We start from the raw sequence: 18,471 nt of genomic DNA, 5'->3' as shown, positions 1-18,471 counted from the left end.
TATGTGTATATTACCAGAAGATTCTTTAGTTTCTAGGAGGATCCTTTAAATATTAACCCAGTACATGTAAAATTGTTGAACATTTATCTCTTCCTTCTCCATGATGCCATTAAGGACTGAGCTTACTCTGAAGGTGGTGCTAGAAGACAGGCTGAAATTCTTACTAAACACCAAAGAGCCCACCGTTTTTTAATAACATGAGCTACTTTAATTTTAAATATTTATTATTAAAAATTCTAACATATACAAAAAATAGAAAGCAATGTTATAATGATCCTCTATCAACCCAGTTTCAACACATTAATTCATAGTCAACCTTGTTTCAAATACCATCATCCATTTTCCCCCCTATTCCCAAGTAATGTGAAGCAATCCCAGACATCCTATTTCATTGGCAAATGTTTCAATTTGTGTTCCAAAGATAAGGATGCTTTAGAAAAACAAAATAAAACCACAGTTCCATTATCCCAACTGAAAAAAACTGACAATAATCTCTTAGCAAATACCTAATCAAACTTCAAACTTCTGCTTGTACCAAGATTCTAAAAAATCTTGATCCATACCACAACACATGTATTAGAATGGTGAAAAATCCAAACACCGACAACACCAAATGCTGGCAATGATAAAGAGCAGCAGGAATTCTCATTCATTGTTTGTGAGGATGCAAAATGGTGCAGCCCCTTGGGAAGACAACCTGGCAGTTTGTTACAAAAGTAAACAAATCCACACCACATAACATCCGGCACGCTCCTTGATATTTACCCAAATGCAAGGTGGTGAATAGATAAATGGATACACAAACTGTGGTACATACATATTATTATTCAGAGTTAAAAAGAAACAAGTCTTCAAACCATAGAAGGACATGGAGGAACCTTCAAGGTAGATTGAAAGTCTAAGAAGACAGTCTGAAAAGGTTACACCCTGTATGATTCCAATCATATGGCATTCTGTGTGCATGCTGAGTCTCTGTGTCATGTCAGACTCTTTTAGACTCCATAGATTGTAGCCCACCAGGTTCCTCAGTCCATGGGAGTCTCCAGGCGAGAATACTGGCGTGGGGTGCCATACCCATCTCCAGGATCAAACCAAAGTCTCCTCCGTCTCCTGCATTAGCAAGCGTATTCTTTGCCACTGAGTCACCTGGGAAACCCCATATGACATTCTGGAGAAGGCAAAACTATGAAGACAGTAAAAAGATCAGTGGTTGCTGATGTTTGAAAGAAGAAAGGTGAGGAAGACTAGGTAGATCACAGGGTATCACGGCCCACTTATTACTATAACTTGACTTCACCCCACTTCAAACTTCCCCTCAATGGTTTCTGGAAGTCCCAGGAGTGAGGGCCTAAGGGGCTTTACTCAGTCAATACTATCCAATACATGTTTTATACATGACACTCCAAGTTTTCCATTTTCTAAAGGAAAAGGGGACTCTCAGGTTTCCTAATAAGTCAAAGGCCAACAAGGGCCATACAAAGAGAAACGAAGAGAAACTTAAACATGCGGAGAGTCGAAGAGAGGGGGACAAATGAAGTGTAGTAATCGAATCAGGCAAACAGCGCATGTGTTGGTCTGAAGAATGCTCCAGAAGGCAGCACGTCAAGTTGAGGGTGGATCTATAGGGACAGAAAGCAGTTGCCTGCAGCTGGAGTGAAACAGGAATTGACTGGAAATGACACGAGCACCTTTCTGGTGTGACGAGAACGTTCTAAAGCCCAGTGGTGGTGGATGGCTATAACTCGGAAAATTGAGTAAAAATCATCAGCCTGCACAACTTAAATGGGTGAATTTGAGAATATGTAAATTACACTTCCATAAAGCTGGGTTTTTAAGTCAAGGGAGATAAACAGATGAGCCTTCAGGGCTCCATGAATTATTTCTGAACTGAAAAGAGCCCCGTCCTCACTGTGAGTCAATTAGCATGACTGAAGTCCAGGGGTACCTCACTACCAAGAATCAAGGCTAGAAAGATACACGCTTTGAAGAAGATGAGATAAAAGGGAAGAGAGAGGCCTCACCCCCGAGCAGGACAGCCTTCTTCCTGAGTGTGCTGCCAGCAGGTCTGACACATGGTCCCGGGAGCAGAAGAGAATGAGGAGGAAGGACAGAGCAGCAGCACCGGGCAGGACTCAGGAGGGCTGGACAGAAGGACACAAGCAGCGTGTCCTCAAAAGGGGAAAAAGCACAGCCCACCGAGGGATCAGAAAGGCTTCCTGGAGGAGGTGATGCTTATGAGCTGGTCTGTTCCTGGTGATCAGAACTGCTGTCAACATCCAGTGTGGCAGGAGGAGGGCAGCAGAGAGGGTATGGGCTCCAGGCATGGACGAGCATCTTGGAGGAGCAGGCCCAGAGGCAGGGCCAGGTCTGGCTCATCAGGACAAACAAAGGCCTGACTGTGGCAAAGTCCTGAGTGTGTTTGGAGAACCAGCCCCACTGTAGCCCAGGACTGGAGTCAAGGCAAGAAAAGGACTGGGACATGGCTACAGCAGGACTGCACTGGGTCCAGGCAGGAGCCCTGCCCCAGTCCCTTATGCAGCTGAGGCGGAGATCCTGTCTGAGGTGTCTGAGCATGGGGCTGGGCCAGCCAAAGCTGTAGCTCAGGACAAGGGCCCTGCTGCTGCAAAACCTGCCCTCTCATCCACCCTCCTCCAGCACTGACCCACAGCCAACCTGCCAAGATCACTGAGGCACCCATCTGAACAGGGCACACTGACCAGTGTCCTGGGCACTGGCAGCTGGGAGGCTCCTCCCAGAACAAGCATGCACTTCGGCCCCTCCACCTAGGACGTCCGAATACTGAGAGTAGGTGGATTGTTTCAACCCTGTTCATGCTAGTCATACCAATGATCTTATTTACATTACTTAATTATTCTGTAAACCAATGAAACAGGAGTGCAAAAAGAGAGAGAGACATTGCTTCCTCAAAACCCACTCTGAGTGGTCTGAAAAGACTGGATGAAAGCGACCTGTTAAGACAGGAGGTATTGTTCAGTCACTCAGTCGTGTCCAACTCTTTGCGATCCCATGGACTGCAGCATGTCAGGCTTCCCTGTCTTTCGCCACCTCCCAGAGTTTGCTCAAATTCATGTCCATTGAGTTGATGATGTAATCCAACCATTTCATCCTCTTGCCCTCTTCTCCTCCTCCTGCCCTCAATCTTTCCCAGTATCAGGGTCTTTTCCAATGAGTCAGCTCTTCGCATCAGGTGGCCAAAGTATTGGAGCTTCAGCTTCAGCATCCGTCCTTCCAATGAATATTCAGGGTTGCTTTCCTTTAGGATTGACTGGTTTAATCTCCCTGCAGTCCAAGAGAATCTCAAGAGTCTTCTCCAGCACCACAATTTCAAAGCATCAATTCTTCGGCACTCAGCCTTCTTTGTGGTCCAACTCTCACATCTGTACTTGACTACTGGAAAAACCATAGCTTTGACTATACTGACCTTTGTTGGCAAAATGATGTCTCTGCTTTTTAATGTACTGCCTAAAAAGGTTTGTTGTAGCTTTCTTTTCAAAGGAGCAAGTGTCTTTAATTTCATGGCAGTAGTCACCATCCACAGTGATACTGGAGCCCAAGAAACCTCAATTTTAAAAAATGTTCAAAGTTGGTATAAATGATGAGGGAACCCTTTGCAGCCCAACCCAACCCAAATCAAGAAGCCTCTGTGCTTTTAAGGTGAGAGATGCCAGGCCAGGTTGGGTCAGGGGAACCCAGAGGAAATGAAAAGTGGGCAAATGTGGTGACAAAGACAGTCACACACTCAAGAAAGGAGGCTGACAATAAACAGCTGATCTGGGTGACTGCAGTCAGAGGAGTCAAATGCTAGAGGAAGCTGGAAGCCTGTGCAGTGAGAGGTGAGCACCATTCAGAAAAATCCCATGAGAACGAGAACACAGTGGAAGACCCAGAAGAGCTGGGGCTTTCTGTGTGTTGCTCATGGCTGCCTCCCTGGCACCTGGAAAGATGCCTGGGACTCAGTAGACACAAATACTTGGTGAAGGAATGAACGGATAGACAGTGTCGGCTGTTGGGGTAGCGTTTCCAGAAGGCAGGTTCACTTTGAGGTGGAAACGCAGGTTTGGCTTGAGGGCCTGGAATAGTGTCTCCCACGTGGGAGGGGACAGGAGAAGATATGCAGGAGGAGGTCTTTGAGCTTAACAGCAACCTCCTGATGTCAGGAAGGAGGTCAGTAAGGATCTGATTCAGTCACCCTCCAACATACCCATCAAGGAGTTAGCGTGGAATGAAACCTTCACTCCAATAACCAGGAGTTCTTAATTTCCTGGGGCTGAGCGCTTCCGATGTGCTGTGGCTGCTGGAACATTCTTTTATGCATGTGTGTGCTAAGTCACTTCAGTCATGTCCTCTCTGTGACCCCATGGCCTGCAGCCCACCAGGCTCCTCTGTCCATGGGATTCTCCAGGCAAGAATACTGGAATGGGTTGCCGTGCCTTCCTCCAGGGGAATCTTCCTGACCCAGGGATTGAACCTGTGTCTCTTACACCTACCTGCATTGGCAGGCAGGTTCTTTACCACTAGTCACCTGTGTGGACACAGCCCCCAGAATGTCATACAACAGACTTCCCTCTGCGAAGATGGATGATTCTAGAAAATCACTAGATTCTATCTGGAAAGTCTTGGCCATTCATAAGAAGGGAACCAACTGAGAAATCCAGATAAATAAGCACCTATGAAACAATTACTGGAGGAAATAGGAAACTTTAGAAAATCTCTAATGTATATCCTCACTGAAATTCAAGGAGCTTTTACAGCTGTGAAGCTACAGCAAGAGGTTATGAAGAAGAAACAATTTGAGATCAGATAAATCAGACAAAAGATTAAACATACAATAGCTAAAGTAAAGAAACAAAGCAAAGCACATTAGATGATAAACTTTAAAAAAAATCAGAGGATGCACAAGTAATCAAAAGGATCAAAGAAAATATTAATACATGATGGGGAAGATATACTCAGGAGACAGAATATACACATATTTGAATTCCCTGAAGGAGGCTCCAGGGTAAAGAGAAAACCAATAATTAAAGTCATAACAGAATGCCTTGAGGGCATTTAATAAATCTATCATCCAATTAGAAACTCTTAAGCAAAAGAGGAAAGGAAGAACTGAACCTGCAAATCAATATCTCAAGCCAACTTTCTGCATCTGATTTAATGGGGAAAGATCAAAAGTAATCACAGTAAAATGAGAACAAGCACATCACTAGCATTTAACACAACCCGAGTGTCACACACACGACACAGCAGGCATGAGAAAGAAAAGACACAGCCACGGGGCTGAAGGAGACAAAGGGCTTTGTTATCTGCAGCTGATAGAATCGTCCACTTGGAGATCATGGGAGAATCAACTGAAAACCATCAGTACCAGTGAGGAAAGGAGTCAGTTACAAATTATATAGTTTAAAAAATATCTAATTAAAAAAATACAGTGAATGTTCACCTCAGCAACACACATCCTAAAATTGTAAGGACACAGAGAAGATTAGTGTGGAGGATGACATGCATGTTCATGAAGTCTTCCACGTTAAAAAAGAAGAAAAAGCAATCCCACCCACAAAAGTAATAAAAGTATCAACCTGGGTGTAAACTCAACAAACAGAAGAAAAAGGAGAAGAAATATGTGGACTATAAAGATAAAAAGGAAGGCTCAGAGAGGCGGCCACATTTCTGGACGGAAAGACTTTGCAAAAAAGTCAGTATCTCTGGAGGGACAAGTAGGGAGAGTACCCTCCTCTGAACCACAGGTTCCCAGAGAGGAACCCTGAAAGCCACCAAACCCTGATGACCATGTACCTCTGGGAAGTATAGGGTCATGAAACTGCCAGGTACCCTCAAAGAATCCAAGACTTTATAATAGCAGTACCAAGTTTAAAACCTCCTCACAGTGGCGTCACCCTGGACACTGCAGAAGTTAAAGCTATTCCCTGGTCAGTCAGTGATGGAGGGGTAAAGAAAATGTGGTTTACACACAAGGGAATATTATTCAGCCTTGAAAAGGCTCTCTCCTAGGGCCTGGCCATAGCCTGTGATTGGGTCTCCCCCCATCCATTAGTCCAGTCTGCACAGCCAGCCAAAATGCTCCTTCTAAAATGAGGTCAAGTCCAGAAGAATGGATAAAGAAGATGTGGTACACATATACAATAGAATACTACTCAGACATTTAAAAGAATGAAATAATGCCATTTGCAGAGACATGGATGGATTTAGTGTCATACTGAGTGAAATAAGTCAGACAGAGAAGGAGAAATACCATATGACATCTCTTACATGTAGAATCTTAATGCATGATACAAAACAGAAACGGACTCACAGACTTAGAGAACAAACATGGTTGCCAGGGTCGGGGGGGTAGTTAGGGAGTCTGGGACTGATATGTACACACTGCTATATTTAAAATGTATAGCACAGGGAACTCTGCTCAATGTTCTGTGGCAGCCTGGATGGGAGGGGAGTTTGGGGGAGAGTGGATACATGTGTATGTATGACTGAGTCCCTTTGCTGCCCATCTGAAACTAATACAACATTGTTAATTGACTAGTAGCAATGGTATCCAACTCTTTTGCAATCCCATGGACTGTAGCCCACCAGGCTGCTTTGTCCATGGAATTCTCCAGGCAAGAATACTGGAGTGGCTAGCCATTCCCTCCTCCAGCGGATCTTCCCAGTCCAGGGATCAAACCCAGGCCTCCCGCATTGCAGGCAGATTCTTTACTGTCTGAGCCACCAGTATAGCTACCGTTAACTGGCTATACTGCAATAAAAAAATAAGTTAAAAATAAAAAGTAAATAAAACGAGGTCGGGTGAGTCACTCCTCCTTCCCTCAGCCCCCAACCCCAGCCGTCTGCCCTGTGCCCCTCCCACTTCGGCTGCAGCCATGTGCCTGCACTGTTCTCGTCCATGTTTGTTCATGGAGCTCCATGGATGGGGGATCTCTGTCCTGCCCCCTGAGGTTGCCCTGTTGCCTAAAATAGTGTCAGACACACAGTAGGCACTCAAAAATGTTTGTTGACCTAATTGCATGAATGTCAAAAGGACCTCTAGTCAGAGTGGGGGCTTCCAGAACATGAGTCAGTGCGTGGACAAGGCTGCCATCTAGTGTTGGGGCCCCTTGCAGCTTTGGAAGGGGGGTACCTTTTAGGTAGCATCTCTTAGCATCTCTTAGCATCTCTTGGGGCCCTGGGATGTGCAGTTAGGGGGTATCAGGGAGGACAGCCATCTACCACCAGGAGCCACCCCATTCTCTAGGCCCAGGCCCATCAGTTAAGACCAGATCTGCATCACAGACACTGGAGGGAGAAAAGGAAGAAGCAGGTGTCTGGGCTGGGCTCTGCCACAGAGATGTTATAATACTGATTCGAAATCAGTTGGGAGGAGCAAGTGTTCAGTGTGGAAATGGGCGGGCATGGAGAAGACAAAGTAACGCTCGTGTGACCTCCCTGAAGTGTCGTGATCTGGGAGAAACACTGCCTTCTCCTGGAGGCTGTGGTGAGGTTGAGCGAGGCCAAAACCTGGTGCGGGGTGGGGTGGGGGAGGGTACCAGGTAGGGCCGGAACCCCTGCCCCGTCCACACCCCTCCCTGCCTTCCAGTGGTTGCTCTGGGTACTGCGATGGTGACAGGGCCCTGGGGATGCTCGGGCCTGGACATCAGAACCCAGAGACAATCCAGCCCCTTTACCAAGCTCCCCCAGCACCCAGGTTAGACAGCACATTAGCAGCAGTTGCCATCATATGATCAGTACTACCTAAAGAGTGAGCATTTTCTTCTGTGCTAGGTTTGAGGGCTCCTCCCCAAGGACAGATTAATTCCCAGCAAAGGGTACAATACAGGCTGATCACAGGTTTAACTGCTATGAGTTTAAAACCACAACACTATATAATTGTTTCATGACAGGATCCCTTCCAAAATTAATATACTTGAAAGAAAACGGATTATACCATCCCACGCCATTACCGAAAACATGTCCCAAAGCCAAATGTTGAGGGCCATAAAAAGAATTCTGTCCCCTGAGTGTTTACATACAATTTATAATTACATCTTTCCTTTAGGAAGAAATCAATCACGTACTGCTAGTATTTTCCTTCTTTTCTTTAGTCTCATTTTTGTCTTTACAGCTGAATCTATAGAGAGTGGTGGCGACTCCAGTGAGCTCCTGATGGGGGTGCCCTTTCTAACAGTGAGTCACCTTCTTCTTTGTCTCAATGGTACTGAGATGTTAAAACCCACACTTATTACTAGTGCCAGTGCTCTCATTCCCCTGGTTTTCGTGCACGTAAAATAAAGACAAAGTGTGAGCTGATACTCACAGAACCACCTACCACGACTGCACAATGGCAGGGGTGCTGGCACCTGCAACAGAGACAGACCTGCTGATCGGTGACCTGCCGGCCAGTGCTCCTAGTGGCTGGTCTGTCAGGTGATGCACGGGGCTGAATTCACAGGAATGGGGCAGACTGGGGATACGTGACCATGCACAAAAGCGCCAGCTGTACAAAAGCTGATATGAAAACATTAAGGACTACCCACACTTAAAACCCAAAAGCTCCACAGACAAGTGCAATTTTTTAATCTAACTTGATTAAGTCAAAGGATGTAACTTCATTACAATCAAGGTAATCTCATTACAATCAGGAATTTGAATGATAACTGTTGGAATATGTTCCAAATAGCCCATCACAGTTTATGAAGCATTCACAGACCTTTGCTATGACATCACTGAGCTGAAGATCTGTATGTATTTCCTCAATGTGAAAATAAGAAAACTAAAGCCCATGGAGTGAGGAAACCAGTAAAACTGGTTTTACGAAGTCTTTCTCTAGAATCCTGAATAAAGGGAACATGTGCTACGATTAAGCAGTTAAATTACTGACAAACAAATGGTTAAGACACACACTAAAAGGCAAGTAGAAGAGGAAGGATTGGACTAAAGCAAAATAAAATTTAGGTTATAGTCCGTCTTGTCCAGGCTATGGCTTTTCCAGTAGTCATGTATGGATGTGAGAGTTGGACTATAAAGAAAGCTTGCACCAAAGAATTGATGCTTTTGAACTGTGGTGTTGGAGAAAACTTTTGAGAGTCCCTTGGACTCCATGGAGATCCAACCAGTTCATCCTAAAGGAAATCAGTCCTGAGTGTTCATTGGAAGGACTGATGTTGAGGCTGAAACTCCAATACTTTGGCCACCTGATGCAAAGAACTGACTCATTGGAGAAGACCCTGATGCTGGGAAAGACCGAGGGCAGGAGGAGAAGGAGATGACAGAGGATGAGATGGTTGGATGGCATCACTGACTCAATGGACATGAGTTTGGATAAACTCCGGGAGTTGGTGATGGACAGGGAGGCCTGGCTTGCTGCAGTCCATGGGGTCGCGAAGAGTCAGACACGACTTAGCAACTGAACTGAACTGATTCTGTTTTTAATTTTTAAAGCAATGTCTGTATGTGTTTTTAACATTTTGAAACAGTATAGATAGATCTAATATGGTAGGTCTCCTTCCCCCACCACTTTCAATACTCTCCTCAAAGTAACATCCCTATATCCTTCCAGGAAAACAGTTATGATTTCAAAAATTAAATCATGTATTTAAAAATCAAAACACATGAGGTCAGACTATACACATCATCTTATTTTCCCCACTTAGTAATAATCTTTCCCTGTCAGTACATACAAATCTACCATGTCCATTTTCATGGCTGCATACTATTCTGCTATACCAAAATCTCATTATGCAACCAGCCCTGGACTGATACACACTTGGGTATTTCCAGTGTTTTACTGTTACAATAATGTCACAACCAAACATCTTGTTCATGTATATAGGCATTCTTTTTCAAGTATATCAGTTCAGTTCAGTTCAGTCGCTCAGTTGTGTCCGACTCTTTGCGACCCCATGAATCGCAGCATGCCAGGCCTCCCTGTCCATCACCAATTCCCAGAGTTCACCCAAACTCATGTCCCTTGAGTCGGTGATGCCATCCAGACATCTCATCCTCTGTCGTTCCCTTCTCCTCCTGCCCCCAATCCTTCCCAGCATCAGAGTCCTTTCCAATTAGTCAACTCTTCGAGTGAGGTGGCCAAAGTACTGGAGTTTCAGCTTTAGCATGAGTCCTTCCAAAGAACACCCAAGACTGATCTCCTTTAGAATGGACTGGTTGGATCTCCTTGCAGTCCAAGGGACTCTCAAGAGTCTTCTCCAACACCACAGTTCAAAGCATCAATTCTTCGGCGCTCAGCTTTCTTCACAGTCCAACATAATGCTAAATGCTAAGTGGTAGAAATCCTTGGTGAAAGATCATACATGTTTCAAATGTAGATAGATTTTGCCAGATTGTCCTTGTCATCAGCAATAAGTGGTGTGGCTCCCCTCACCCTTAATGAAATAAAAAATTATCAATCATTTTGTAGTTCTTTTTTAAAATTTATTTTGGCTGTGCTGCAGAGCATGTGGAATCTTATTTCCCTGGCCAGGGGTTGAACCTGTGTTCCCTGCTGTGGAAGCACAAAGTCCTAACTGGACCACCAAGAAAGTTCCTCAATCGTTTTAATTTTTACTAATCTGTTAGGGGAAATCACATATCGTAATTGTTGCTCTGAATTATATCTTTTTACCTCTAAGTGAGACTTAGTATCTTTTTTCTGTTGGCTGTGCTGGGTCTTCATTGATGCTGTTGTCTTGTTGTGGAGCGCAAGCTCTAGGTCAAACGGACTCAGTAGTCATGGTGCACAGACTTAGCTGTCCTGCAGCATGTGGGATCCTCCAGGACCAGGGATTGAATCTGTGCCCCTACACTGGCAGGCAGATTCTTAACCATTAGACCACCAGGGAAGTCCCAACATCTTTCTAGTGGCTATCTGTATTTCCTTTTTATATGAACTACTCATTTTTCTTCTGTACTATTTTTCTTATTGATTTATACAAACTCATTGTAAATAATCCCCCTTTGTTACATGTCTTGCAAATAATTTCCCCTTATTTACAAAGCAGTGTTTAATATTTATGTGATTTTTTTCACCAGTTGACTTTTGTGCTTGACTATGACTTTTCTGCTTGTTCTTTCCAAGGCCGAGACCACAAGTTGATTCTCTGATGTTTTCTCTCTGCACGTTCATGGTTTCACTTTTTAAGGTTTAAATTTTAATCCACTTTGAATTTATTCTGATGAAAGGCATGAGATAGGGATCCAGCTTTATTTTTTCCTAAAGACTCAATTAGTCGTTACTTGTGAATGAATTATCCATCTTGATAGAAAATACTACTGTAATCCTACACGGAATCCTCCAATCCTGTGGACTGTCTGCTCCACTGAATAGTCCTCCCCAATCTCTGATGTTTCAGAAACTTCCTGGTTATCTGAGTATTTATTCTTCTAGATTAGGGTTTATCAACAGCACACTACTGACATTTCTGGCAGGACCCTTCCTTTCTGTGAGGGGCTATCCTGTGCCTTGCAGGAAGTTCAGCAGCACCGCTGACCTCTGCCCACTAGATGGCAGTATCACCCCCAGTGATGCCAACCAAACCTCTCTGCAGACTGCCAGTGGTTCCCTGGGTTGGGGTAAAGGGCAAAATCACCTGAGGTTGAGAACTGCTGTTTCATATAAATTGGTCTCATTTTATCAGTGTTTCTGCTCTCGAATTCCCACTGATACTATCACTGAGATGAAGACAAATTCATAGGATACTTCAGACATTTGTTTTATTTAACATATCTACTAAATTTAATCTTTGTTATATTTAGTCTTATTCAAGAACCAGGTATATACCCTTCTACTTATGCATACCTTCATTTATGGCCTTTAAAAAGTTTTAAGATTTTTTAAAATATAAGCCCTTGTCATATTGTTTGTGTGCATGCATGCTCAGTTGTGTCCAACTCTTTGCAACCCCATGGACTGTGGCTCTTCTGTCCACGGAATTCTCAAGGCAATAATACTGGAGTGGGCTGCCATTCCCTTCTCCAGGGGATCTTCCCTACCCAGGGATCAAACCCGCGTCTCCTACACTGGAGGTGGATTCTTTACCCACTGCGCTACCTGGGAAGTGCCAATATTAAGCTTATTTACCTTTTTCATTCCTTTATAAATGGGATTATTTCTTATGTTATTATCTTTCCTAACTAGTTACTGATGAGAAAGCTATTGGTATTTCACATTGCATAATCAGCCACACACTGAACTCTTATCATATCTAACACATTTTTAGGACATGATAAGGTTTTTCTAATGATACAACTTTCAGGAAATTCTAAGCATACAATGTTACTGTCTGCATAAAATCACCATTATATTCTAACATGAACACCCTCCTATGGCTCTCATGTCTCACTGCCTAGCTTAATACTTGAAGAAAAAATTGGTGATGGGCAACCTTAAGTCATTCTTGATTTTAATGGAAATACTTCTAAGATTTCACCATACAGCATAATGCTAGTTTTGGCTGGATATACATACATTTCATATCACTAAAGAAGTACCCATACACTTGTAGTCTACCAAGAGTTTTTTTTTTTTTTAATCAGAAAGAAGTGAAAGTGAAATCAAAGAGTGCTCTCTTTGTCCAAGGCATGTTCTCTATCGGGATGACCTCATGGTTTTTCTTCTTTAGCCTATCAATATTGTGTGATGGATTATATTCCTGAATTTCCTGGTAAGCCAATCTTGGATGCCATAAATCCACTTGGTTTTGATATGCACTACTGCTGTTAATTTGTTGAATTCTACTTGCTAAAATTTTCACCTCACGTTTTTACATCAATATTTTGAGAGTGAGGTCAGTCGGTTAGTTTTTTAGTGGTTCTTTGTTAACTTGTAAAAACAGTCTTAGGCTGGCTTGATAAAAAATATATTGTACTTTCCTATGCTGTATTTTAAAAACAAAATGTGTGAGGGCTTCCCTGGTGGTTCAGTGGTAAAGAATCCACAGGCCAATGCAGGAGACACAGCTTCCAGCCCTGATATGGGAGGACCCCACATGCCACGGAGCAACTAAGCCTGTGAGCCACAACTATTGACCCTGCGCTCTAGAGCCTGGGAGCCACAACTACTGAAGGCCATGCTAGAGCCTGTGCTCTGCAACAAGAGAAGCCACTGCAGGGAGAAGCCTGAGCACAGCAACTAGAGTCGCCCCTGCTCACCGCAAGTAGAATAAAGCCTGAGCATCAATAAATAAAATTATTTAGAAAAACCAAATGTGTGTATATTAAGTATGAAATCAGTCTTTTGAAAAGTAAAATGGTTGTAGAGAAACATGAGGCCATTCCCACATCATAAAAAAAGTCCCATATATTCTTTACAGATTCAACTTTTTGAAAACTGAGTAAATTAAAACATACTTTGGAAAGCTAATCTGTGATATTTTACGTAAAAGTGAAAAAGTCATAAGCAGGCTACCATTAAACCCCTATTATAAAGGAACATTTCAGCTGTTCCCATCTTGGATGACTGAGCAATAGATTACTATTATTTATGGGCCTGCATTGTGAGTTGGACCACGGAAAGCTCAGTTTTCTTATCTACATGCTGCAAAAGAAAATGAAATACATTCTTTGATGTTTTAAGTTTCCAATGCTCTGAATAATGGATTTAAAAAAAACCTTTTCTGTTTCTCAAGAAACTGCTAACACAGAGAATGCCCACGGCTTTCAGCGGCCACCGGCGTCTGAGCGACTGTAAGCAGACCTTCAGATCTTCCTGGTCTCCACAGGACCCAGGACGCAGGCTGGGCAGCTCCGCCAGGGACCTGCGGGCCTACGCACTCGTCTACACCGCCGCACCAAGACCCCAAGACAACCCCACGGCCTGTACCACTCTGCCTGGATCCCCAGGAAGGCCACACGTGCAAAGTGACGGACAAGCAGAGGGGCGGAGGGACACACAGGGCTCCCCACCGCCTCCCTGTCCCCTTGTGTCTGTCTCCCCGAGACATAGGAAACCCCCCGTTGTGGAATGTTGTCGCCTAAAAGCTCCTGACTCAAAGTGGTCCTGACAGACCTGAGCCCCGAGACGCTTTCAAATGGACAAGAAAGGGCCTCCAGGGCTCCTCCGCCCTGGGCTCCCCCCACGTGCCCCGCCCCTCCCCGGGCCCCGCCCACCTACCCCCACCTCCCTGAGACCCTCCCACCTGCCCGTCCCCACCGCCGGAGTCTCTCCTTGTCCCCACTCCCGCCTACCTGAGGGGCCCCTCAGGCGGCTCTCGGTGAGTTCGGAGATGGCCCCGGACGTGGACGTCTTTTTCAGCCGAGCTGCTGCCCCGGAAGCAGCGGCCGCCCCGGGCTTGTTGAGGGTGTCCTCGCTGCTGGCCCGCTTGAGCTGAGAGAGGTAGGGGAGAGAGGGTGAAGAGATGCGTTTTCCGGAAGGAGAGCCATAAACCGGCAAAGCACGGAGCAGGCCCCATGTGCCCACCCCGCTCCTCGGGCAGTGGCGGGCCGGAGGAAACAGCGCAAGAGTGGACAAACCCGGATGCCCTCGGTTCTGGCGCGGTCATCCAGCACTGCTTCAGAGATCCGTGTAAGGTCGTGGGGAGTCACCACCCATCAATCACATTCAAATAATGAAGTTTTTAAAATATGATGTGTATTTTTATGTATTTATTTGACTGAGACAACCCCACCCCCTCAGGCCAACCAGGGATGGAACCCATGCCCCGTGCATTGGAAGCAGGGAGTCAACCACTGGACCACCAGGATGGTCCCAATGTATTATTGTTTTTTTCTTAAAAGACTGGGAACCAACAAAAAAAGAACTATATGGCACACAGAAATCAGGATAGAGCGACACACAAGAAATTCAAAGACAATAAAAAGTAGCACAAAAAACTCTGGAGGTTCTTCCCTTCTCAGAGGGAAGAGATACAAACAGGTGAACATCCACAGATGCCCACCCCAAGCGCTGGCAGGTGACCCCATACACACTGTGTTCAGATAGAGGAGAGGGACTGCTGTGGGGCCGGAAGGATGGTTAGGGATGGCAGAAAGACAGCAGGACCCCTGCTCCTTGTCTGCCTTCTTCCCCGGCACGGAAGGCAGAGAACAAACATTTGCTGAAAGTTATTGAAGTGTGTGTGGGGGCAGGGGGTGGCCCTAAATGAGCTCACACTCTAGCCCAGGTAAACCATACCTGAGCTGAAGGAGAAAAACCACAAATAAGTTCTCCCAACCACAGAGAGTCTTGGTTAAAGATGGCTGTGGAGGGGATCCTTCTAGAAGACGAGGCAGGCAGGTGTCCAGAGCCTCCGCAAACACACAGGACACTGAGAAACAGCGTGAAAATTCCCTCGAATCAACCGAGACCTGGAGTAGGAAGCCCGCGCCACCACACTGGTCAGGGGCTCCATCCTGCTCTAGGGCCATTTCCTGAAGGTTAAGGAGCCCAGGGAAGGAGAACGGGGAGGGGGTGGAACAGAGAACCTGGGGCCCCTCCCCTCTCACCACAGCCCCCAGAGCTGCTCCCACCATCCTTGACACTGTGCTCCACAGGCCTACTGCCGGGGTGGAGCTGGGCGTCCACCCTCAGTGCATGCAGTGTGCCGAATCCACGGGCCAGGGTGCACACGGGCCACAGTGGAGTGGGCGGCCTGCTCTCAGGGTCAACAACCAGCAAAGGGGCTAGTTCCTGTGCGGTGACTCAGAACACATCATGAACAATGAAGAAAACAAAAACAGGAGGTATGGGCGTCCTCATGGAGCAGGTGCCCTGGACCAGGCCTGGAGGACCAAGTGGATGGGGATGTCCCTGAGGCTGCAGGTGTACGCTAAGAGCTGGGGGCAGGGAGCCGGGTGGGGAAGGAAGGGGGAGCACATGGGGCCAGGGCAGGACCCTCCTGGCTCCCCGGAGAAATAAGGATGAGGAGAAGCAGTGACAAGGATTTGGACGTGATAAGCAGACAACAGGGAAACCCATGTGTTCCAGCCAGGCGAGCCATCCAGTTGAGTCTGCTGGAGAGACTCCTCTGTGAGCAGAAGTGAAGGAGGGATCAGGCGGGGTGGCGGAGGGGAGAGAGGAGGCAGCTGGAAGGGCAGGCGGGTTGGAGGGAATAGAGCACCTGGGGAGGTGGAAAGAAGGCAAAGTCAAGTTCTTGCTGTGAAGACTGGGTGGTAAGCCTGTTTAGAGGGTCAGAGGCAGAATTAAGGGAACAGATAGGAGCTGATGACATGCGGCAGCCTGGGTCCTTCTAGGTCCTTGACTCACATGTTACTTCTGATTCAAAGCACAACTCAACTACATTGGATTTGACAAAGCGCATTAACTAACTCGCTCGAGGCTGCGTGGGTGAGGCAGGACTGGGAGGCAGGCCCGGGACTGCGTTTCCAAGGCCTGTATGATTTCCACTGGGCTGGAGCCCAAGAGGAGCCAGGAGACGCTGGGCACACCACCCGGGCTTGTGGACAGGGCTGAAGGAAAGCCATGTCACATGGGTGGCACAGGGTGGCAGCTTAGGGCACCAGCTCTAAGTCCAGACTTGGAATCCTGTGTTGGAATCTTGGCTCTGCCTCTTACTGGCTGTGTGACCCAGGGCAAATCACTTTACCTCTCTGTGCCTTTGTTTTTTTTCTGTGCTTTTGTTTCTTCACCTGATAAACAGATCAAGCCATGGTACGGATCTGAGTGAACTCCGAAGCCCACTTCTGAGTTCCATTTTACCAGCTGTACCTGACTTCCTCGGCCTCTTCTTGGACTTTGGGGTCCCAACCTGTATTATAAAAAGATCTGATCTCATCCTTCACTGGTAAAAGGATAAGACAGACGTGCTCCAGGCCAGGGGCGTGCTGTCTCCCTAGTGCAGCATGGCCCATCTGGGTGGCAGCAAAGCTTTTACAGGGAGCCCTTGTACATTACATTTCTCCTGCACCTTCCACGAGGAAGTCCTTTGGAGAAAGATTCACCGCTTATTACTTTCCCAGAGGCAGGACATACAGACTCCACATTGATCCTTCCTGTCCTCTGAGGCAAACAGCCGAAGACTCTCTTATTATTTCTTGGAGGCAGTATCAGACACAGAACATTTCCACTGGGCCAGAGCCTAGGAGGAGCCAGGAGACGCCGGCCACACCGCTGGAATGAGGTTACTAATTCATCTTCCTCTGTTCATGGCTGCATTCTTGGCTTTGTTTCCTGGTCATCGAATGCAGCTTCAGCACCACCTGAGATCTCTGGTTTGTATACAAGATCCCTACGAAAGCATCGGTCTTGCTTTGATGTGTTTAATAAGTATTTTCACCAATGCTTCCACTGATATTTAAGTTGCTGAGCACCTGTACATGAAAGCTTACAAAAGGAAAATGTCTGAACAGCTCACAGATTCATGTAGCTAAGATATTCCTTCAGTTCCACAAAGATGGGGATGGGGAATGTCAAAGTTCTCAAATAATCGCACAAAACACAATCTGGTCTTTCAAGGTGGAGAACATATTAACGGTTGGAGCAGTGGTTCTCAAACTTCAGGGTCTGTCAGAATCCTAAGGGTCTGTTAAAACGCAGACGGATGCCTGCACCCCAGCCCCAGTGCCCCTGCCAAGTTTCTGATCCCCTAGGTCTGGGTGGGGCCTGAGGATCTGCATTTTGGACGAGTTCCCAGGGGATGCTGGTACTGCCGCTGTGGGTTCCACACTTTGAGAACCAAAAGGTTTTAGAGTAGCACTGTCAGTGGAAATATTAGACAAGCCATGGGCCTAAGTTTACATGGTCTGGGAGGAACATTAAAAAACATAAATGAAACAGGCAACCTTAAATTTAGTGATATATTTTCTGGATACATTAAAAATATTATCAATTAATGTAGAACACACAGATGAAGTTTTTTCTTTTTTTCACACTCGCTCTTCAAAACCTGACGTGTGTCTTGCACTCACAATACCCTTCAGGGCTCATCACCGCCACAGGGGCTGGTGGTTCCTGCTTCAGGCAGTGCAACTGTGGAACACTCTTTCCTGAAGGACAACAACAGGACTGACCCAGTCCCCAAGACTCAAGGAGAACATAAACCATGAGGCTGCTTTACAGGGACCCTGAGCCCTGGCCACAGGAAACTGGATGGGGTTAACACATGACTCGTGCCCACCAAGCAGAGACCTTTCCCAATACTTTGCTTGTTGCTTTCTTTTAACCAACCAGAAGCAAGCATTAGCTGGGCCCTACAAGGAATGGGGGAGGCACGGGCAGGACTGACAGCCAGACTTCATACCACGTGACAAAGAAGATGACAAAGAAGCAGAGAAAGGTGACGTGAAGTCCCGGGGAGTCCCGGCCCACGGTCCCGGTCTCTCTACGCTCCGGTCTTGCACCTTTGTCCTGCACACAGTGACCTGGAACCTCAGATGTCTTCCATAGATTTCTCTTCTGTTCAAGCCAATGTTCTGTTATTTGTGGCCAAGAGAGTCCTGACTAACAGACATGGGCCTTCTAGTGGCTGGTGTGACATGGCCTGCCTGCATCCGGGAGCTCGGGGGGCTTGCCTC

General features: G+C 46.2%; 1 protein-coding gene across 3 annotated transcripts in view; it reads right to left on the bottom strand.

The window, feature by feature from the left end:
- Nucleotides 1-18,471, bottom strand: part of SPECC1 (sperm antigen with calponin homology and coiled-coil domains 1) — a 170,022-nt gene that overhangs the window by 126,299 nt on the left and 25,252 nt on the right. For all 3 annotated transcript variants that reach the window (XM_040245875.1, XM_040245876.1, XM_040245878.1), the window contains exon 3: nt 14,188-14,326. In XM_040245875.1, coding sequence (XP_040101809.1) covers nt 14,188-14,326 — 139 coding nt within the window. The remainder of the gene's footprint in view (nt 1-14,187; nt 14,327-18,471) is intronic.

Source organism: Oryx dammah, unplaced genomic scaffold, assembly GCF_014754425.2.
Source record: "Oryx dammah isolate SB20612 unplaced genomic scaffold, SCBI_Odam_1.1 HiC_scaffold_8, whole genome shotgun sequence".
Lineage (NCBI taxonomy): Eukaryota > Metazoa > Chordata > Mammalia > Artiodactyla > Bovidae > Oryx > Oryx dammah.
Note: the sequence above shows the minus strand (reverse complement) of the source record. Positions and strands in the feature narration are given on the sequence as shown.